General features: G+C 46.6%; 1 protein-coding gene across 2 annotated transcripts in view; it reads right to left on the bottom strand.

The window, feature by feature from the left end:
• The window catches only part of LONRF2 (LON peptidase N-terminal domain and ring finger 2), a 37,414-nt gene extending 16,188 nt beyond the window's left edge, over positions 1 to 21,226 (bottom strand). The window contains exons 1-5 of one of the 2 annotated variants that reach the window (XR_009744454.1): positions 20,350 to 21,226; positions 5,195 to 5,313; positions 1,995 to 2,117; positions 824 to 985; positions 109 to 334 (exon numbers count right to left, since the gene is read on the bottom strand). Coding sequence is in view for 1 of the 2 variants with exons in the window: in XM_061459667.1 (XP_061315651.1) it covers positions 109 to 334; positions 824 to 985; positions 1,995 to 2,117; positions 5,195 to 5,313; positions 20,350 to 21,130 (1,411 nt within the window). In the remaining variant the exon portion in view is untranslated. The remainder of the gene's footprint in view (positions 1 to 108; positions 335 to 823; positions 986 to 1,994; positions 2,118 to 5,194; positions 5,314 to 20,349) is intronic. The other variant, XM_061459667.1, reaches the window with a different exon arrangement.
• Between the last annotated feature and the right edge of the window lie 1,433 nt (positions 21,227 to 22,659).

Below are 22,659 nucleotides of genomic sequence, written 5' to 3'. Positions count from 1 at the left end.
TTTTCCAATCCCTGTAGAGAATGTTTCACCAACAAAAAGGGAGCAGGAAAAGTTTACCATTTTTCAGTATGTGCAAGAGAAATCCCTTTTCTAAGCCACAACACAAACCTTTTTTAGGAATCTTATTGGGGACATCCAAGCTTTGTAAGTCCCTCATATCACTGGACAGCTTTCTTTTTAAGCCAACCCCAGGTAAACTGGAGAGAATAGCTCCCAATGACTTCTTGTTGTCTTCAAAATAGAGATCCAGAACATGATGGGAAACAGGAGAATCAGTGCTTCTAAATACATCAGATTCTTGGGACGGGGTTTTTGTTAGCCTGAACACAGTATCCTAAAAAAAATTAAGAACAGTTATATACAGCATTACACAATTTTGCTTTGTTTTTTTTTTTTTTCTGTTCGGTTCTTTTTTAGCTGTATACATCACCAATAGGTCAATGGCCCTACAGTGAGCAAGGGAGAAAGGTCCATATCAAAGTCAGCCAATCTACATTTGCATAAAACAGGGCCACTTTTCTCCCTACAGCTCCTGCCTCTGGAAATTATGCTCGTGTCATACTAAAATCCCAAGTGGAAAAGAAACGCCCACAAGTATAATTGACCCTCACATGAAGGCATCACATGTTTTCTGAAGCAAGAGTTTAATTCTCTTATTCTTCTGAGGAAGTACATCCCAACAAGAGATCCAACAGCAATGGAGAAAACAGGCTGACCATGAAAGTACATGCCTATGTGAGTGCAGGCAAAGACAATGTCACACAGATCAGACAGAACCTTGTGTTACTACTGGTATTTTTGTGATGAACACTTCTTACTTTACCTTTGAGGACCCAGCAACAGAGCTATCTTCCACAGCTGACTGTGTGTTAATGCTACTCAGAAATGCAGGTTTCAATCTTGTATAAGATGTTCGACTAGAGAAAGGTGCTGTTAGACTATCATGCACATTTTCAAAGGCTGGGAAAAACATCTCACACATTATCTAGTCAGTTAGAGGGAGGAAAAAGAAAAAAGAGTAACAAATTATGACATAGATATTTATGCTTGCATGAACACAGATACACAAACTTCACAGCTTCTGGAAGCTTGAAACAACCAGAACATCTCGCATTCCCCAATGCCCACAGGAACCCTGAATGGCTGTCCCTACTACAACCACAGACACATCCCAAGGTGCTCTTCTGGTGCCCACCTCCCTTCCCAAAGACTTCTGCCCCAGGAGCACCTAGGGAAGCACACTGTTGCATCCTTCTCCTGCCTCAGTGAGTTTCCACCTTGACCCTCAGATCCCTGTCTCCACAAGTCTTCAGACCATCCTCTCCTACCAAAACCAGTTGAGATGTGTTTAAGCTCTCCTGATGCCCTGAGTCTATCTCCTCTATCCTCAAGCAGATTCCTCCCCTAGCTAAAAGCTGTGTAGAGCCTGTTTCCTCTCTTACCAGTCCCCACCAAGTGTCTTGCCAAATCCCCATTTCTTTTAATAAAAGGTTGCCTGTATGGATGCTCACAGAGAACCAGAAGATCGCTGATTAACATCCAAGTGTGTTTAACTTCCCATAAGGGACAAACTGCTACAGAGACTGCAGGATTTTTCCAGGACAGAGCAGCACAGTTCCTCCTTCTCAATCCTCTACCACTTCACACTAAAAGGTGGTTTTCTGATGGGCACTAAAATCAGCAGCCTCAAGCCTATGAAATCCAGATGTACTCAAATCTGGCTGACATACTGCAAGTGTAATCTACAAATGGCAGTGGCCAAACCTACATATTTGTAGTGGAATTCACAAATATACATTCCCCCCGGTTGAGGCATCAACCAAACCCAAGAGGCACCTTGCACAGCACAGTGTTAATAAGGTTTACGGGAGAACCTACCAAATCAAATTATCCTTTGGCTGTTTACTGTCACTTAAAATAACATGAATTCTACTTGGCTGCAGGAGTAAGAGCAGCACCATGGCCAAGAAGTGGCCAGTAAATATATTTTTTACCTTCTGGGCTTCTTTCTTCATTGAGCTCCATTCAGGATTTAAGGCAACACAATAGAGAAACTCCTTCAATGCTTCCTCAGTCCTTTCCAATCCAGAAAGAGCTTTTGCTTTCACATAATGACCCTGTTCACACAAAGGAAACACAGATCGAGAGAGTGCTTCTGAAGTGGCAGCAAGACACCAGCACACAAACTTGGAAGTTCAGCTATTCTGCACCTGAAGAATAAGACACTTTTTGGGTAACAACCTCTTTGACGCGTGTGTCTGAAGGAGAGTCAGTCCCTTTTGCTGAAAGACGATCCCCCAGGAACCCACTGCTGCATCACACCCTGCCAAAGACACCACTCCTTAGACACCTTCTCCTTAGGGGGGACCTGATGCAGAATGAAGAGGGTTATTTGTCTCCCCAGGGAGATTACTATGCATTCCAGCAGGCTTGATACCCCAGGGAACAGTTTCATATACCAGGGCAAACTTGAGTAGTGAAGCTGCATGGGAAAGGAAGTGGCATGAGGCAGGCTGGAGGTGGGAGCTGAGGGAGCAAAAGATTTTATGTTCAAGACACTATCTCTTCTCCTCACTAGTACAGAGATGATTTTTCACCTATTTTATTTGGCTAGACAAGACCAACAACGTTATGAATTTAGGCCAACTTACCAATACTTAACCCAAACCTTTCAGTTCATCCTACCTCTCCCACATCCTAGAGTAGCACATGGCCAACAGGTATGGTAGCCAACTTGGGAACAAGTCCCACTTTATCCCCACAGATACCAATTTGCAGTTAAAATCTGCAACTATGAAAATTACTTCCTTAACAATTAAAACAAACTTAAGTGCGCATTTAAACATTTGCTTCTTGCTTGTTAGATGGAAATGTGGCCTCCAAGTCCACCTCTGATCCACATGTATATCTCTAGGCTGTGCTGAAAGTACAATTTCATTAGTCTAAGAGATAAGCAGATACCACCAGATCTTTTGGAATTAGTATGAAGAATAGAGAAGTGTATCACATAGCCTTTCTGAGCAGGTACCTCCCTCAAGCTTTTAATATAGTCCTTCAACATGAAGTCTGTTAAAATCTTTACCTTCCTACTGTTAGGAAGAAGGAGGCTTGTACCAAAAGCAAATAACAAGCACTGGGTAGGACAGTTTAATTAACATATGTCATTTGGTAACATGAACAAGAAGTCTCAGTACATGCCAGCCTCTCAAGGTGAGATACATTTTCTTCTCCTAACTGCAGTAAGAAGAGAGGTACTGTGAGACCCAACCCTGACCTTCTTATGTTGATGCTTGGAAAGCCTCTGTAAAACCTTTTTAGACAAGTCCTAACATGCCAGACTTGCCTGTCAAGATTACTCCACTGCACTGTGAAGGCCACAAATGCTGTTTGGCCTCATCTTCTGGGGCCACAAGAGCAATTTCCTTATCCAAGGAAAGGGAGAACTGAGCTGGGCTATCTACATACAAAATCATAGAATCAGAGACCTAAAGATACCTAAAAATACCTAAAGATCCAACAGCAGAAGTTCAGGGCAGGAACTAGAGGCCCCTACACTTCAGAGAATACTGATGCCACCTTCCCTTTCTTATTTTCACATGGATTAGAGAGTAAGGTCCAATTTCTATGTGCCACATAAAGTACACCTGAAAATTTCTCCCTGCCTCAGAGACTCCAAGGACCTGTTTTTCATAGCAACTGAAAATAAACTAACTTGTCTATTGATGTAGTGACTACAGTGGACCCAAGAATTTCACCAGTATCTCAACGAGCCATTACAGTTATTAATAAGCCAAAAAGTATTGATAAGGAACTGGTGTCTGAGCAGCTACTCCCATAACGAATTTCATGGTTTTTTTTTAGCTACACAGCTCATGTTTGAGCTAATAATCTCTGCCACTGGATGAGGTGACGCAAGATACAAAACAAAGCAGATGCCCAGGATTCATGGAGAACGTGGATTCTGGATCAGCACGCTTAACATGGAATGTCTCACACATGCAAGTGAAATGTGTCTGTGACACTGCTGGTTATGTCATGATGACAAATTTCCTTTACAATTAGCATTCTTCAGCCATGTGATTAATGAAATCGCTATTCGCCTACAACCGACATGCATCACATTTCCATGGATTCGAGGAAAAACAGAAAAGACACTTCACGAAAACATCTAAATGTGCATAGTTCATCCTTTTCCCTCTGCAGAGAAAACCAGCCAATGCCACCCAAGATGGATTCCTGACTTGATGAGAAATGATCCTGGACAGAAAGCCTTCAGAGACAAGTACCTGACTTATCAGAAATTAGATGCTTCAGCCCACACCTCTCTGCTTACCCCCTCTGCAGAGAGTTAGCTGCAGCCCCCTGTGCTGAGGGGTCCTTACAACCCCTCCTTAGACTTTGCAAGGCAGCCACAATCTGCCTAAAATCCTTCCCCAATTCCCTGTGCTACCCTCTCCAGGTAGCACCCATGGGCTTTATCTGGTCAAACCTGTACTAGAGTTTTACTACTGATGGGTGAGGGACTGATTGGAGATGTAATCTTAGGTGGAGTGAGCTGCCAGACACCCAGTCTAGCCTCAGGCAACTAGCAGTTAGGATGAGTACCATGTGCTTCTTCCATTTCTCTCTCATAACACATTTCTCTTTCATAACATCATTTCTGATGCTTGCTCCAGACTGCCCACAAACCAGTGCTCCTTCCTTTTGTTATGAAAAAACTTCCCAACCCTCTTCATGAATCACCACGATGCAGACAGGGTTGCACAGATGACCTCAATATTAAATGGGGGAAAAAAAAAATCCTGAAATACAGTCTGAAGTGCTCCTCAGAAAGACACATTACTGTCAAAGCCACCCACTGCCTGGGGCACAAGACCCCACAGGGACCTGCAGGGCCACATTGGGCTGCCAGACCAAATTCTTCTGCCAAGCTGCAGCACTAGCCCTAACAGATCAATGGGCACCAGCAGAAAAAAAAACCCACATCACCACTGAAATCCCACCAGCTGGAGACAGGATAAGAACCTCACAGACTTGTCCTATGAAGAACTTAGCTTTCAGTAGACATTTCCAGTCCTGATAATGCCATGATGTTCTTCCAAAAACACCCTCGGCAGCACTGTCCCCACCACAGACAGAAACCTCAAGAACAAGCAGTTTTCATTTTGGTTTTTATGACATGCAGGCACCGTACCGCAGGCCAGTGGGGTTTGTTTCGGCAGAGGACATCTGCGTCGTGAAGAGCTTGCTGGTAGTTTTTCATCAACGTACAGAGTTCTGCTCGCTGTGCTATTAGTGAACACTTGCAAGGAGCTGGAAGACAAAAATGGTTGCAAGGAACTCCATTAAAAGAAGTATTAGGAGGTGTTAAATACAGTAACCTAATTTCCAGAGTAACCTAAAAAGCATTACTGTACAATGGTTGCATTTATACTCTCCTGTAATGTGAAAAAGGCAATTCCTTCCTTCTTTGAAACATATTCTTCTCAGCCTGTCAGCAACCTCTACTTTTCATCTAGCAGGAAAGATTTCACATTCACACACAGGATGCCACCTGCTCTTTCCCTCACATTGCTTACAGGACACTTCAGAAAGCAAAAAGAAAAAAGCTCCAAATGTTTCTCCCCAGTGTGGCTTTGTTTGAATGAAATCACCAACACAGGACTTTCACTGAATGTTCCTGTAAGAAAAATGCATGCAGCCTGCATATTCCATATCCAACTGCGTACCTTTACCCTCCTCAGGGCAGGTACACATGATCACACACACTGCCTCAGTACACACACATTCATGTATAATTCAGTTTGCATAGATTACGAACAACCCAAGCATTATTTTCTAGTCCCTTCCTAAGGTCCCAACAACACATTAGAGATGGTAATCTTCTTCCAGCATAAAATTCCACAGAATTACAAGAAACCCCTTGGCTGATCCATGTTTAGCTTGTCCATCAGGACCTAGACCCCCAGGTATTTTCTACAGGGCTGCTGTCTAGCCCAGCCCATCCTGTTGCACAGCATTATTGTGTCCGAGGCACACTTGCCTTTGCTGAAGTAGGCAAGATTGGTCAGCCTATGCTCGGGGTTGTTGGTCAGCCCTGCCCTTCAGCACATCAACCTCCTCTTCCTTCCCCCGTCTGGCGTCAAGAACAAACTTGCTGACATGTTCTGCCCACTCACAAAGGCTGTTAATGAATGGCTGACACAGTTCTACACCATTACCAACACCTAAGCAATGCCACTAGCGGCCATCCACCCAGCAGCCCTCAAGCCATTAACCACCACCCCATGCCCCTGATGGTCGAGCCAGTTGTCCAGCCTCCACCCCTACTTTCTCAGCTTGGCCAGGACACTGTGGTAGGCTACGTCAGCAGCCTTGTAGAAACACACTAAGCCCCAAACAACACTATGCCTTTGTCGCTGAAGTTATCTGATCTTAGGAGATGAGATTCAGGTGTGATTTGCTCTTGTTCACTCTTGACCTTCATGTGCTGAGAAAGGCCTTCAGAGGGCTGGAAGCTATCTGTCCAGTGATGACAGCTAAATGCAGTAATCCTTAGCCAAATGTGAGCTAGTTAAAACTGTCATAGAATCATAGAACAGTTAGGGTTGGAAAGGACCTTAAGATCATCTAGTTCCAACCCCCTGCCATGGGCAGGGACACCTCACACTAAGCCATCCCAACCAAGGCTTCATCCAACCTGGCCTTGAACACCGCCAGGGATGGAGCATTCACAGTCTCCCTGGGCAACCCATTCCAGGGCCGCACTACCCTTACAGTAAAGAATTTCTTCCTTATATCCAACCTGAACGTCTCCTGTTTAAGTTTTAACCCGTTACCCCTTATCCTATCCCTACAGTCCCTAATGAAGAGTCCCTCCCCGGCATCCCTATAGGCCCCCTTCAGATACTGGAAGGCTGCTATGAGGTCATCACTGGGATTAAGCTTTAGAAAGACTCTAAGGTGTGCTGAGAGACAGCACCACCTCACTTCTACAGGTCTTAAACTTCACCTCCAAGGTAGCTCTCTCAAGACTTTTCCTCCAGGTGTCACCTCCTGCGTGTCCCTATGCAGGACTCTTGCCTCCATACCTCTCCTGCTCTCTCCAGCCTGCTCTGCCTTCACTGTTTGCATCTCACTTCAGCACAAGCATCTTGAACACATCCTCAGTAAGAGCACATTGCCCATACAAAGCCTGGGCATACACACACATGTATATAGACACACAGACAAAGCACGTAACTGCTACAGGTGCCAGTGAGGATTAAGTTCAAGCCCCTACCAGGAGGGACAGCCTAAGATCACATCTCCATCCTGACACCTCCTCCCCTGAGTTGATGCTGGCACTCGTGCAGCAGGCTCGCGTGGTTGCACAGAGAACCAGAGCAAGCAATCAATTGACTGGAAGCTAATCCAATAAAAACAAATAAATATAAAGATTTAAGAGGATCAGTTTCCCCTCAACTGGCTCACTGCACTGACAGGCAAACACCCAGTGCCAGGACAAGATATGAGAAGGAAGGAAGCAGCAAGTACTCCTGCCTCTTCTGGCTGTAGCATGGGCTGATGCCAGACACAGTAATTGCAGAATGACGTACCAGGGATGATGCTGCCCCACTGGGCACATCACTGGTCCCAGACAGTGATGGCTAGAGACTACATCTGAAATAAGGAGTTCTACAAAACCTAGTTCGCACTGTGGGGTTTCTGTCATTCTTTTGTTCGGCTGGCTTATTTTAACTATTACACATGCAGACTTCTGCAGTGATCCACATTTCTAGCTGATCTCCTCAAAAGATTGAAAGTTAAATGAAATTGAAAACAACCTAACATCTTCAAAAGCAAGCTTTTTTCTTTTACTCTTAGAAGATGCTCAAGTATTATTTAATTTAGCTACCATTTAAGCAATCCATCTTCTGTATTAAATATGAATGCACACTCTGTATTTCTACCATCCTATCTGCTGCAGGAGCCAGGCAGTACTGGGTGGAGTATCTTTTGGCACCAGGGGGAAAAGGAAACAGTGTAAGATTAGGGGGCAAGCAAGCCACCTTCCTGCTTCTGTTCACTACTGCCCATTTCAGCCACGCTGATACTTCCTAGCACTTTTCAATACACAGTTCAGCACAGTTCATACATTCAGCAGACCAGAGAGCACAGTTTCATCTGCTCTTCTGGGGGATCTTGCCTTCACTGCAAAAGCTTTAACCAAAAAAAGCCACCGCAGTGCACAATGGTGTAGCAGAGGCTGCAAATCCTCCCAAAGCAAAGCTCAAAGGCTCTTTTCCAAAGGCAAAAGAACAAGCTACTGAAAAAAGCAACCCCAAGGCAAACTAGAAAGAGCTGCACGTATTCAGGGCTTGTACTTCTTGCTCAGGGAGTCTCAATCAGAAAGCATAAGGTGTGGCCCATCCTAATGAGTAACTGGCAAAGAATGTTTAGTTAACAGAGAGAAAGGGGATTTAAGAACAGAAAAACATAAACCAGCTTTGCCAGAGAGCAGTGTTTATGAGACTATACTGCAACAGGTTTTCTGTAGTGAGATGAAGCAGCCAAGACAAGATGCCATAGGTGGAGCAGCGTCCATTCAAGCTCACTTCACTCCCTGACCAACAGCACAGCCTGAAACCTCACCAGCTTTGTGCTCATGCATCCCTTGATCTCTGCCAGCCTCCAGCTGCCCATGGGACCATCCCAGGATAGCCTGTGGCTGGTCCTAGGGCAAGGCTAGGTGGACTGACACCTCCTACTCTCTGTCAGTGGAACTGCGGCATCAGCTGGATGACTCCAATTTAGGGTACGTGCAGAAGTATGAAGAAAAAGTTAATATCCAGCTACAACCTAAATAACTACAGGGTTTCTATAAGCACTATGATTATCATAGAAATCAACTAGGTTGTAAAATACCTTTAACATCACCAAGTCCAACCTTTACCCCAGGACTACCAAGACCACCACCAAACCATGTCACTGAAGGCTTCACTACATGGTTTGTGAACACTTCCAGGGACAGTGATTCCACCACTTCCCCAAGTGCCTGATCATCCTCCCTTTTGGTGAAGAAATTGTTCCTAATATCCAGTTTAAACCTCCCCTGGTGCCGCTTGTGGCCATTACCTCTTGTTCTATTGCTTGTGCTTGAAAAAAAAAAAATCATGTCACAGAAGGTGGAAGGGGAAGACTCAAAGGCATACATGCTGGCATGCTATGAGAACTGTAAAGTTAATCTGGGGAAAAAGTCACACAACAGCTGATAGTTTGTTTCAAAATAATGCACCCATTCTTTCTTCCGGTAGTTAGAGAGAAAAAAAAAAAATTTCAGGCCAAATTAAAAATAAAAAGCATAGAAATTTTACTGTTTCCACAATACCATGTGGTATTTCCTGAATGGCGTTTCCGGAATCAAGCTCTTCTGGGAGCCTGCAGTGGCACAGCAGAATTTATGCTCTAGTCAGCAGTAGGGATCCACTGCTGATGCTGCCAGGATCTGTGGCTCCAGGCAGGTGGGACACAGAAGCTTCTTGAGAGCTGCTGGTTCTGGGAGCCTTCCCAAGCAGCTCCCTCCCTCACAGCCATAATCCCAGGGCATCAAACCCCACCACAGACAGTGCCCAGAGCCAAGGGGCTTGGTGGCTCTTTACCTCCTGGACCCTCATTGGGACCACCAAGTATTGCCTACCTTGAGCGTGCTTGCCAGCAAGGATTTTCCAAACTCCTTAACCTTCCGCTCACATCACCACCTTTGCATTCCTCTGCATTTGTTAGATCCTGCTGTTACTTCTGCAGAAGCTAACACCCAAAATTACTTTTCTAGATATGCCCAAGCATTCAAGTTGGGGTTTTGTTGGGGTTTTCTTTAATAAAAAAACACCCAAACCCCTCTGCTGCTTGACTTTGTGAGGCTGAGAGGAGGACTCCCCATAATCTCCTTGTGCCAGAAAGGCATTTAGATCAATTAAAGGAATTCACCAAAATGACCACAGATGACGGTAAAAGTTTTATTGTAATAAACTACCACTGAGGTTTAGTCCAGGAACTAAACACAGAAAGAATAAGCTTAAAGTTGCCAGAACTCCCTAATCCTCTTTAGCTGGTGTTTCTTCCTAGAAAAGCACGTTTTATTCAAATCTATTTCAATCCTAAGCATATTTCTTGGATGCATGAGCAGAACTGAAACAGCGCCATCACAAAAACACCGTCGTGTTATGCTAGAATCAGTCTACACAGGTTTTCAGGGGAAATCTTCCTTACATTTTAAAGAAAGTTCTGCCCCTTGAGAGAGTAAGAAAGAAACTTGGCCTATTTTGTTATATTACACATTCAGTTATGAACAAGTCAGTACTGAAAGCCTTTTCATAAGGTTAAAAAAACAAACATTTATTTTAATTTCAGTGGGAAATTAGCAAGATGATATAGGAAGCTAGTTTTCTCCTCCAGCCTTCATACAAGTATGACAAGTCCATGCACAGGGGCTGTTTGGTTGGGGGGTGTGGCATAGAGGAGCCCACTTGATGAAATAATTAGCAGAAGCAGTAAAGACATTCAGGACATTCAAATAAAACCTCATTCCACCCTGAAAAACAGGGTCTACTTTCTAAACTGTTTAAGAGGGACAATGCACATTATGGCATACTTGCCATCAGCAAGACCACATTTCCTCACTTTTCAGTCCGCCTTAATTGGATTTCTGGCTGCCCCAATCCCCGGAACTCAAAAAAATCTGGAGAGGGATTTTTCACAAGGACATGTAGCGACAGGACAAGGGGGAATGGCTTTAAACTGACAGAGGGAAGATTCAGGTTAAACACAAGGAAAAAACTCTTTACTGTGAGGGTGGTGAGGCACTGGAACAGGTTGGATGCCTCATCCCTCGAAGTGCTCAATGCCAGGTTAGACAGGGTTTTGAGCAACCCGGTCTAGTGCAAGGTGTCCAGTGAAGGTGGAACTAGAGATCTTTGAGGTCCCTTCCAACCAAAACCATTCTGTGATTCTATGGTTAATAACTACTTTTCTAAAAGAGTAGCATTTTCTGAATAACATGGTTTTTCACTCCCTGTGTATACATCACTGGCAGCCTTCAGGTAGTTAAGTACCGAAAGACCCCAAAGGAAGCGTGCAAAAGGTTTTAGTGCACAGGGGATGCAAGGAAAGATGCCTCAGCCCCTCTTGCAGTCAAACACCCTTCCACTGTTATTATGAAACAGACACTTGCAAACAGTACTGTGCAGGCACATATAACACCTATTTTCACCATGTGACCAGAGCTGGCAGATACAGCAGAGTACAAGTTTAGGAGCTCTTGATAAAGGCTGAAGTGATGAGGACCAGCAGTGCAGGGTACCACCATCCTCTGCTTGGAGCCTGCACCACCAGACAGCAGCCGGCTTGCAAGTGCAAAGACCTTCCTCATGCTGCCCGCAGCCAGTGTAATGAAACATGTCACCTCCTCTTTGGCGGCGATATACAGGACATGCTTTGCCCTGCGACATGCTTACCTAGGTGCTCTCTGGTCTAGAGAACACAGGGAGACATGAAGAAACTCCCTTTTATTATTACTTCGACTGAAAAAAAAGCAACAACGCAACACACTGGTGACAGATTAGCTGGATTATTCTTAAGAACATACTATTTTAAGACTGAACTAACTTCTCTCCAGGCCTCTGTATTTTGCTGTTCAAAATCCCAGACTTAAGAACACTTTTTTTCCTGTGTGCTGGACAAAATGCTTTAGATTCCAAGCATTTTTATTTCAGGCTCAGGAAGTCCTCAGCTGTGAAGTTTCATACATTATTCAAAGCTGGACTGTCATCACCACTAAGCACAATTAATCACTACTCCCATCACTACTCAGAAGCACTCTAAGGGAAGTTATACTGATACCTGGAAGAAGAGCTGTTACAAAGAAAGCGCAGCTAACTTTGCACCCTCATTTTCGTGTTGTACATACAGCCTCAAAAGGAAGAAGCATGCCAGACTGATTACATTAACCTACGGTTTAGTTTGCATTTCCGCAACCACAAAACCAATGATAATCTTCTTTACAAACCCATTAAGTAATGAATGGCATGGTACAGCCAAAATCCTCAATGCAAGAATGTCTCAGTTTAGAGCTAACTGTAACGTATTAGATCATTGCTCCCTCCCATCCAAATCCTATCTTGCAGTGCTTTGCTAGATGCATTCTACTTTCTCTCAGATCAACACCCCCTCCCTACATTTTAAGTTCCCACCCTATCTTTTAGACATTTGTGTACTGCTTCAGGTGACGTATCCCAGGCATCTATGGATGCTCAGCACTAGTATAATAAAATCATTAAGTACACAAGTGTGACTCTTTTTCAGTGCTTACTAGTTGTCCCACCATTCAGTTTGGGGCTCAGTTAAGGCTTCACTCCAAAGCTTCAGTCAGAACCGAAGCATCCCCTCAAACAGCAGGTACAGAGACTGTCCCAAAGCACAATGCCTACAGAGTGAAGTACAAAGCCATAACCACCAAGACAAAATTACCTCAAGAGGTCAAACCCCTGCCTGATTGCCAAAGCACCCAATGAAAGGCCCTGAGCCTCCCTAGAAACGGGGAGCTGTGCTAGGTGCACATGAACCCGTGATTCGGTAAGACCCCAAAGACATGCTGCTGTGCTGCTCAGCCAGGTGGGACCAGCTAAGTAGATCTGCCATGATCATAGCTAACAAGATCAACCTGCAGCCAGATACTGTACCATAATGACTTTACCAGTGATAACCTAGTTGCCCTTTTTTCTACTAGTTACTCTTCAGGTCTCTATAACCTTCCCTTTCTCCAGGTAAAGCCTATTTCAGCCCAGAATTTCTGACTCTGCAAGTCACAAAAAGGACCTTCTTGTTTCTCAGTTATTACCTCACTGCTTCTGTCCCAAAATAGAGCTGAACACTTCATGTATTTGTAAAAGAGAAAAGGAGTGGTGCAGTATCCTACTAAGATTAGGAAGCACAAGTCGGTTCTATAAATGTCTTCTTCCAAAGGCAAAAGACATCCTGTTATACTTTCTCACAGCAAAGGAAAAAGAACATGCTGTTTGAAGAGACTTCAGAAATTCTTCAGACTTTCTGCTACGCAGGTATCGTTCTTTTTCTAGAATTGCTGAAGTAGTTCAACTATTTATAGGAAATTACATCCATGTTACATACAGTGGGGGGTAAATGCTTAAATACTCACCCCATCTTAAGTGGTACATAACTAAGTGACATAAGCAATGCTAGCTACTTTAAAAAAACCACCCCACACTCAAAGACTGCCTACCAGACAAAATGATGCCTCTTCCCCTGTATGCCTGTGATGGGTAAGCTTCCTGCCCCCATGGCTCTAGTCCTGCAGCCCTGCAAAGCCTCTGCTTTCAGCAGACCCTCTGCAGGCAGGCAAAACTTCCACAGACCCAACTACATGATGTGAGCTTTCAAACGCAAGCTCTTTGCTAATCAGTAGTATGAGCCCCTGCTCCTAAGTAATTAGAATCATAGAATAGTTAGGGTTGGAAAGAACCTTAAGATCATCTAGTTCCAACCCCCTGCCATGGGCAGGGACACCTCACACTAAGCCATCCCAACCAAGGCCTCATCCAACCTGGTCTTGAACACTGCCAGGGATGGAGCATTCACAACCTCCCTGGGCAACCCATTCCAGTGCCTCACCACCCTTACAGGAAAGAATTTCCTCCTTATATCCAACCTAAACTTCCTCTGTTTAAGTTTTAACCCATTACCCCTTGTCCTATCACTACAGTCCCTAATGAAGAGTCCCTCCCCGCATCCCTATAGCCCCCCTTCAGATACCTGACATGTTTCCAGTGGTATTGTATATTAAGTATTTACTACTGTTTTTCAAGCACTACCTCAGTTAAAAAAAGAAAAAAGACTAAAAAACCACAAAAAAACCAAAGAGGGGTGGATGGACACAAGTCTGCAAAATACTTTTAACTTAAAAATAACCCTCGGAATACTGCAACAGTCTCCAAGTAACACCGACTTCTACTTTTACACATTTTTCTGCTCATGTAAAACAGAACAAAGAGGTTTTGGAGACAGCCTTTAAGCAGATTACAAGAGGCAATTTTTACAGAGGGATGGGAAAGTTCCTTTTTTTAGCACAAATCCTCTAAGCAGCAAGCATCTATTTTTTTCATAGCATGTAATTTCAGAAAGACCACATCTCATTCTTCACTTGGAAGTCACACTTTCCTTCAAGAGCTACAAAATTAAATATTCTTCAGATAAATTATTAAAATGACAGAACCATTCACTGTCCTAGGAGTTACGACATCTGTCTACCATGGCTTTATTTTTCTCTTATGGCTCACACAACATCAAAGACTTACTTCTTTACTACCGAAAACTGGAAAGTGTTCCCAAGATCCTGTGAGGAAGGAAGGTTCTATCAACCTCTTTTTTACCGCATCAGAAAAATACAACTGACCTCACCTTCTAACAGCAATCTATCTTCTTGAAATACTGTATAAAAGAAGACACAAAGTGTTGCCCAGAGAAGCTGTGGCTGCCCCATCCCTGGCGGCACTCAAGGCCAGGTTGGATGGGGCCTTGAGCAACCTGGACTAGTGAAAAGTGTCCCAAGCCATGGCCGGGGTATTAGAACTGGATGAGCTTTAGGGCCCTTTCCAACCCAAACTGTTCTGTGGTTCTATGATAATTCATATATAGAGGTGCATGTGGATGCTCTCAAGTGGTTTTCTTTGAAAAACCACAACTTCAGTCCAAGCACACTGCTAAGGAGTCCAAGTTCTCAGAAAACAGCAGCATAACTAATAAAATGGAAGGCCAAGGAATGCAGGAAGACGCACTTGTTTTCTCTGTGCAACACTGCTAGTTGGTTGGGTTTTCTTTGGTTTGGGTTGTTGGCTTTTTTTTTTTTAACCTGTTAAGAGTTACCAATATAGAGGGGAGGTAGAAGGGAAGGAAAAGCCAAAGATACTCATCAACTACTCACCCACCTAGCCAGTACACCAGAGTTGTATAACTGAATTTGTTTCCAAGAACACCAACATGAATAACTGTATAAACCAGAGGAGATAGGACAGGACAAGAAGGCCACAATGGTTTGCAGACACTCTACACTGAGGTCAACATCCCATCTGCTACCTGAGCGAAGCACGGTCCACATGCTCAGGAGCACAGAGGCAGGACCAAGCTTCCCACCATGCAAACTCAATGCTTGGCATGGGAAAGCAATGGGGGTATGGTGACCCTGAGCAGGCAAATTCCTAGCACGCTACTCAAAACAGTCCAGTGAGCAAGCTGGGGAGCAGGAACCAGCATGACACTGTCCAAAGAGGCTCAGTCTGATTGAGAACAGGTTTATTTTGGCCTGAGACCTCATGCGCACATGCCTGATGCTCTCTTTATGGCCCTATTCTACAACCTTCTGGCCTACCTCCTTAAATTGTTTTGAAGGGAGAATTTGGAAGGCACCAGGTAAGTTTCTGTTAATCACTTGACCACTACACTAATGCTGAGTGGCCACACTAAGCTTTCTTTTGGATCAGGCCAATTTATGGTGAACACTCACTGGGATGAGAGGGAAGAAACCCTTCTTCAAGGTCTGGCCGAAAGACACATACCCCTCTTTCCACCAAATCTCAGGAAAGCACCTACATTTTGTTTCTAGCAATACCACAAACACTACCTCGTGGGCTGGGGGTCAGCAGCTCTCAATCGAAGGAGATGGATTGGAGCACCTCGCTTGCTTGTCCTGCAGCATGCTACCTCTGACACTACATCAGGCTTCATATAAATACGTCTCCTCTCCCTGGCCTTTCCTGCACCATCCTTTATCCACTGGAAACAGAGACACAGGTTGATGACTTTGCAATAAACCCCCCCCTTTGCACGTGTATCTATCCTTCACTATGGTTTTAAAACTCTGATATAACTGAGCTTTACCTCCTACATGCTTACTCTGAATCCCTTGAGGAGGGAAATTAAAATGCTGGGCAATTTGAGCAGCTACACACATCAGCTATCCCTCATCCTAAGAAAACTTATTTCTGCTCAGAAAGAGCCCATCACACCAGAAGTAAACACAACCACTCCAAGGATTGCTGTGTCTTTCAATGCTCTCCAGAGAGCAATTTGGCAGACTTTGCAGCGGTGGGTAATTACACACCAGAGCTAACATGCCTCATGCAGAAGTGGGGCATCCTGGCACGCTGGTGTCCAGATACAATGTGTGCCACTTTGTTGGGAGCCAGACATGATTGCACAGCAGGCAACTGAACACCTGCTTCACGGTGCTGCAGAAACCAGGGCATGGCTATCACTCCCCATCCAAAGCAGCTCTTTAGGGATTAGGGCCTGGCAGGCACATGGCCCTTCCCAGCAGGGCTGCAGGCCCACATGCAGGCTTGAGAGACCACCCAAGACCTACACCTGCCAACACAGGTTGGGAACCAGCGCCATTACAAAACACCAGCAGCAAGACGACTGCGTGGCTGGGCTTTTTACCTATGGGCAGGCATCTTCAGCCTTATTTACAGGAAAGGCACAGGATGCTAATAAGCTTGGTACAAAGGGCAGAAAGAAATGCTGGCTGAAGGCATGAGCTGCTGCCAGCCAAACCTTCCTACACTCTTGTGTGTTTGCCCACAAGCACACCCTCACCCCCAAGAGAGCTGGGTCTCCTTCAGAGCTGTATAGCATTAACTTTAAAACCAGCAGACTAGCACAAAGTGTACAATGTGCTCCTGTTTGGACAGCATAAGACAATATTTTCTGATAAATAATATTCCCCAAGACTGAACATTGTTGTTGTGCTCCCACCCCTGCCACAATACACTCTTCGGCTGTACAAAGTTATGCATGGTACTTGGAAAAAGCCCTATTCATCATCTTCCCAATGAAGGAACAGCCATATACTCCCAAAAGCACACCCACGTTAATTTGTCACTGAAATCTAGCTTCCTTCAGTTTCAGGCACACAGCCTTCAGGTGTCTGTAAGCCTAGAGACACAAAAGCAACTGTACTCCTCCCTGGTACAGTCCCTCCAAAAAACATCTCCATCAGAAAATAGGTAAGAGGAAAAGGGGTGCAGAAAGCTGCAGAACCTAAAAAAAAGCCCCAAACCCAAACAAAAAACAACCCTGCATGCATATATAATAACATAATTCAGTTTAATTGACCTAAGAGTTCATATATTCAGAAGACCAGTTAGGAGATAAGGGATGGCAGAGAGGAAGCCCACCTCTCACACTCCATCTCTCTAAATTTCAGGGAAACAGCCCTGATAGCAAGATTTGGACAATCCTTGATATTATGATGGCTGAGCAGCATAAAGCTTGGCACGAAGAGCGATCCAGCTGGAAACGAGCACTTCCTTTCAAGCAGCCTGACATGTGTTTGCTTTGAAGCTGTGGTAATTAGATACCCTGCAATAACGAGGGATCTACTCCGATGTCTACAGCAGCGAAAGAGCCAGTGACTTTGTTCAAAACAGCAGAGATCACCAAGCTGTGGACATCTCAAAGGGACTAGAAGGACCACATAGTAAAACTGATTTTGTTAAAAAGAACAGAAAAAACCTACACAACCACACTTGAATCCATAGGAGACTATGAGAGCTAACACAGGAGCAGTAGTGGTACTGCAGATCTGATAAAAGACAAAAGATGAACATACATGCTAAGAGTAAGCTTTTGCAGGACTAACCAGTTAAACTGGAAAAAGTTGACAACCTGAAGGCATGCAGACCTCCTCTAAAACCCGAGATTAGGAGCAGATACTCCAGACTGTGCTGGAAGTGTACTGGCTACATGACAGGCAACTTTTACAGTTTGTACTTGAAGCACCTCAAGAAGTAAAACGCAAATCAGAAGACACAGTTTCAAGTCAGAATGAGGAAGTAATCTGGAACTGGAAAACCTGCACTCACATCACACAAAGCCAGTTGTTGCAACTGGAGCAGCAAAGTACTGCACAAGAAATACCAGTAAAAAAACCCCATTGAACCTTGTGTCCTGCCAAGAAGCCTGGAATTTTTTTACCCAACTTTATGCAGCAATTGTATAATCAATGTACTCATGTGTCTTCAGTCTCTAAGAAGAAATTCAAAAGATACCCATGCCCTTGACTCTCAGTAGTAATACATAAGCATGCGGAGGTTAAAAAAAACACTTATTTTCTAATGCACTGAAGTCCTAAATACCTTACAGTGGCTCACAAGCCTTTCAAGTTGCCCATATGCTAACACTTAAGCAGTACTGAACGGTTAGAAAACATGTTTTTCTTCCTTACCCCTCGCCCCCCCCCCCCCGCTCCTTATTTACTGCAGTACTTGGCTGGGAAGCAAGAAGGCAACTCCAGCAAGCCAAAAGGCAGTACCTGATGAGCACGTGTTAAGAATTTCAGAACATGAAGTTCAGACAGCAGGTTGAGCTGTGAGAAATGGCATCAGCACACACAAAACAGGAAAACAAGTCTATGGTTTTAGGATTTAAAGAGCCAGTGAGATACCTACCTTTTTTTTTTTTTTAATTCTAATTGAAAATAGAAGTCTTAGTAAGCAATTTTAGAGTCACTGACAGTTTATGAAGAGATTCCCAGTGTACTTGGGAAATCACAGGAAGTACTTGGGAAAGACAGAAACTAGTACACTGTGAGGGAGTTATCTCAAGACCCTGATGCACAGCAGCCAGGGCTGGAGGTACGTGCTCCAAGGACAGGAAGGGGAAGGACAGACTGTGCGAGAACACGAAGCACCACACTACATACACTCTTCCCTCCCAGTGCAGGCACAGCAAGAAGCACACAGAGTTCTCTAAAAATCATGTCAAGCACTTATTTAATTGACAAGAGGCTACTCTCCCCAGGAGAGAGACCCTGAACCTAAAACATTATGGGACACCACAACTGAAAACCCACTGTATCCACCACTGACCTACATCAAGCCTCCCCCCTCCCTCTGCTTCACCTTCCTTCTTGGGCTCTCCATCCTGCCCTACTTTAATAGAGATTACTTCAGCTAAACCACATAATAGTTTTACAGGGACACTCAGCTAACTGAAAACTTGTCACATCTAGCTGGAAAAGTGGAATAAATAGCAGAAGTAATGGTTTCTGCAGCCAGCATTAGTTACGCTATCCCAAATTCTTCCCTGATGCCTATCACGCAACCACAGCAAAAAAATGGAAGCGAATCAGGGACTGGGGTAACTGTGTGTTTTTTTTCCACAGCAGCCAGCAAAATAATAATAAAAATCAGAGCCATTTATCCCTAGCTGTAAAAACTAGGAACAAGGATAGTAATTTTACTCCAAGTAGGGAAGGAGCCCTTCCACAAAGGAGCAGTTTTCTCCACATTTGTCCTCTGAAGAGATTTACCCACAGGATTTCACCTCTGCTAAAGCAACCAAGGCTTTCTGCCCCCTTCTCCTCAATTAAACCAGACATCTATCATGCTCAAGGCTGGAGGAGTGGCAGATCGTGGGGGATTTGCTGAGATCCTGGCTCTTCCCAGCTCTAGGCGTTTCAGATACTCATGGTGTTGTACCACCCCCACCGCTTGCAGAGCAAACAAGCCAGAAGCACGCAGTACACACACAACCATTACTATAAGGCTACAACCGCGCGAGCAGGATCCACCTACTACTCGGCGCAGAGACTGAAAACAACCCAGTTTTGATAAACTATGCCCGCCATCGGTTTGGCAGAGGAGGAAGGCGGGCAATGCCATTTTTATTCAAACCCAGGCTCTTCAGAGAATACGTTGCACACAGAAACACTACATGCCTATAAAGAGATTACCCTCAAAAGGCAGGCGAACGATCTCTACAAGTCAAAATGCAGGTTTACCTCTCGAGTATTTCTGCACAGCGTAAGACAAAGGAAATTCTTTCAGCCTTTGTACTCATTAATATTTCCTTAAACGTTTTCAAAGGCAACGTTGTGCCGAAGGTGCAACCGCACGTAAGTGAACGATCGCGATCCACACACTAATTTCTTCCACGAACCCACAATGGTGGTTAACACAACCGTTCCTGCGTATCCTTTACTAAAGAATGTGTTTTCCCGCAAATAGGAAAGTGGGTTTTCTAGAAATACTGCATAATGAGTCATCGACTGCAAGCAGCTCAACGCCAGGCACCTTCTGAGCAAGGGCAGAAATAACAGTGGAACAAAAATAGCCATTCACTGGGGGGAGGACGGGGGGAAGACCCACTGGGAGGGTTCATTCTCTAAACTTCCCCTCGGCGCCCTCTCCCACCATTCACTACAGATCACACACATGCACACGCCCCGCCCGGCTGCTGCGGGTGAAGGGGGACCTCACCCCCTTCCTCCTCTTCCCCCCCCCGGCGGGCGCTCACCCATCTCCAGAGCCTGGTTGTACTTCTCCAGGGCGGCCGGCAGCTCCTGGCGCTCCCGCAGCGCGTCGCCCTCGGCGCGGAGCCGCCGCGCCCGGCTCTCGGCTCCGAACCACTTGTGCAGCAGGTTGCCCAGCACCACGTTGACCCGCGGGCAGGCAGTCCCGGCGGAGGATGGCTGCGAGGCGCCGGAGGTCGTCTCGCCGGGGCGGCGCGGGCGGTGGCAGCGGCCGCAGTCGCCGGTCTCGGCGCAGCGGCGGCAGTGGGTGTGCCCGCAGTGCAGGGTCACCGGCTCGCACAGCAGCCGCCGACACAGCGGGCAAGCGAACAGCTCCGGGGGTCGGCAGCACGCCGGGTCTCCCAGCCCTTCGCTCTCCGCCCCGCCACCGCCGGTGCCGCCGCCGCTCCCCCACGGCGGGAGGCGCAGCTCCTTGTCGCGGATGCTGAGGGCGAAGCTCTCGGTCAGCTCCCGCAGCTCCTCGGGCCGCAGCCGCGCTAGCCTCGCCGCCGCGCCGTAGGCGTCCAGCGCCTCGGCCATGCGGCCGGCCCTCGCCAGCGCATCGGCGCGGCGGAGGCACAGGCCCCGCTCGGGCTGCGGCAGCCCCGCCAGCTCCGAACCGTAGATCTCGGCCGCCAGCTCGAAGTTGCCGCCGCGGAAGGCCTCCTCCGCCACCTGCAGCATCTCGGCGCACGGTCCCCCCGCCGCCGCCGCGGACCTGGCTCCGTTCGCGGACCCGGTCCCGGCGGCGGGGGTCAGCGCGCAGGGCCCCGGGCCCAGCTCCATGCCCGCGCGGCGCCGCCGGCCCCGGGCCGCCCTACTCCATGCTGGACCCGCGGCGCTGCCGACTCCGGCTCCTTCCTGGGAGGGGACGGCGACGGAAGGGAGGGAGGAGGGGGCGGGTCACACCGCTGCAGCAGGGGGGGCGGCTCCCGGGAGTGGGGGACGGGGATAGCGGTGGGAGGGGAAAGGGGAAAGACCGAAGGGGCGGGGGTCGACCCGCAAGCGTCCCCTCGAGCCCGGCTCCCGGCTTATGTAAGGGGCGGTCGGTTGTGTAAGTCGCTTCTGATCGCCCTTCACCGGGGCGGTGGCAGCGGCGGCGGCGCCGCGGAGGGAGCGAGAGGCAGCTGCCTCCCTCCGTCGCTCCCGACCCGCCCGGCGGCAGCTACCGCCGCCAGGTGCTGGCGCCGCACGTGCCCGCCCGCCGCCGCGCCGCCTCGCCCGCACGTGTGCCCGGCCCACTACCGGCGGCGGCCGTTCCCGGCCGGAGTGTGGGGGTGAATGTGTTCCGCTGTGCGGCTCCTGCTGGGTTTAGCCTTTTCCTTCCCGTTTCCTGGTGCCCGGCCTTAGCCGCTTCCTCGTCGGGGCTCCCCCCATCGCCTCCTCCGCCCCGGTGCCGGCTTTCGCCACCACCGCCTCCCGGTACCGGGACTCCCCCTCCGTGTGGCATGGAGTGGGTCGGGGCGTACTGTCGGTTATTGTTCGGTTGTGTTTGTCCGGCCCCCGAGAAGGCAAGCGCGTGTTGCGTCTTAAATAGAAAAATAATAAAACGCAAAAAAATAAATATAGTAATAAAATTTCCCAAACCCCACAACTCTCGTAGGAAAAAAAACCAAAAAAACAGCCCTTTTCTGTAAGCGGCAGCCTTGCCAGCTCAGCTTGGGATCCGCAAGTCGTGCTGAGCGCTGGCTTGTGCGTCGGCAGCAACAATAAAGATAATGCAGCTGGAAGTTAGTTAATCATGCGTGAGTCAGAGAGGAATCCAACTCGCTCCGCAGGAATAACAGGAGTGAAAAAAAAAAGAAGTAGGCAAGGTTTATTTTAGACAGAGCTGTAAACAAGCCGTTCGTTCGGAGGAGTGGAGAGTCTGCCAGTCCGATGAGGAGGTACCCATTTCCATCTGCTTTTCGAATTGCAGCTGGACAGCGGAGGGTATTTTCGTCTTTGCCACTCTCCTGCTAGGCCTTAAGTCCCCAAGTAATGGCTTTTAGCCCACATTGGAAAAATCTAATTCATTGACTGTTGTACCAATTGGTCTTTTAGGATGAAATTGCATTAATTTTCTTAATAGTATGAAATTGTCTTAACTCACTTAATGTGTATAAAGTTTACATCCTATACTGCACAATCATGCCTAAGTAATCATCAGTATTGATAGTGAAGTGAGCATGACCAGAGGGGCTGGGCTCATGGAAGGATATTTGTTCCTCAGAACCCCAAAACCATCCACGAAGGATAAACGATACCCCTGGACTATTGAGGTAACATCAGCACCTCAGCCCTCTGACACCTCAGTGAGCACCCCCTTTCCCCTC

Source organism: Pezoporus flaviventris, unplaced genomic scaffold (assembly GCF_033815535.1).
Source record: "Pezoporus flaviventris isolate CSIRO_AGI_PZ_B2104156 unplaced genomic scaffold, CSIRO_AGI_Pfla_v1 ptg000030l, whole genome shotgun sequence".
NCBI lineage: Eukaryota > Metazoa > Chordata > Aves > Psittaciformes > Psittacidae > Pezoporus > Pezoporus flaviventris.
This window is presented reverse-complemented; position numbering and strand designations above follow the sequence as displayed.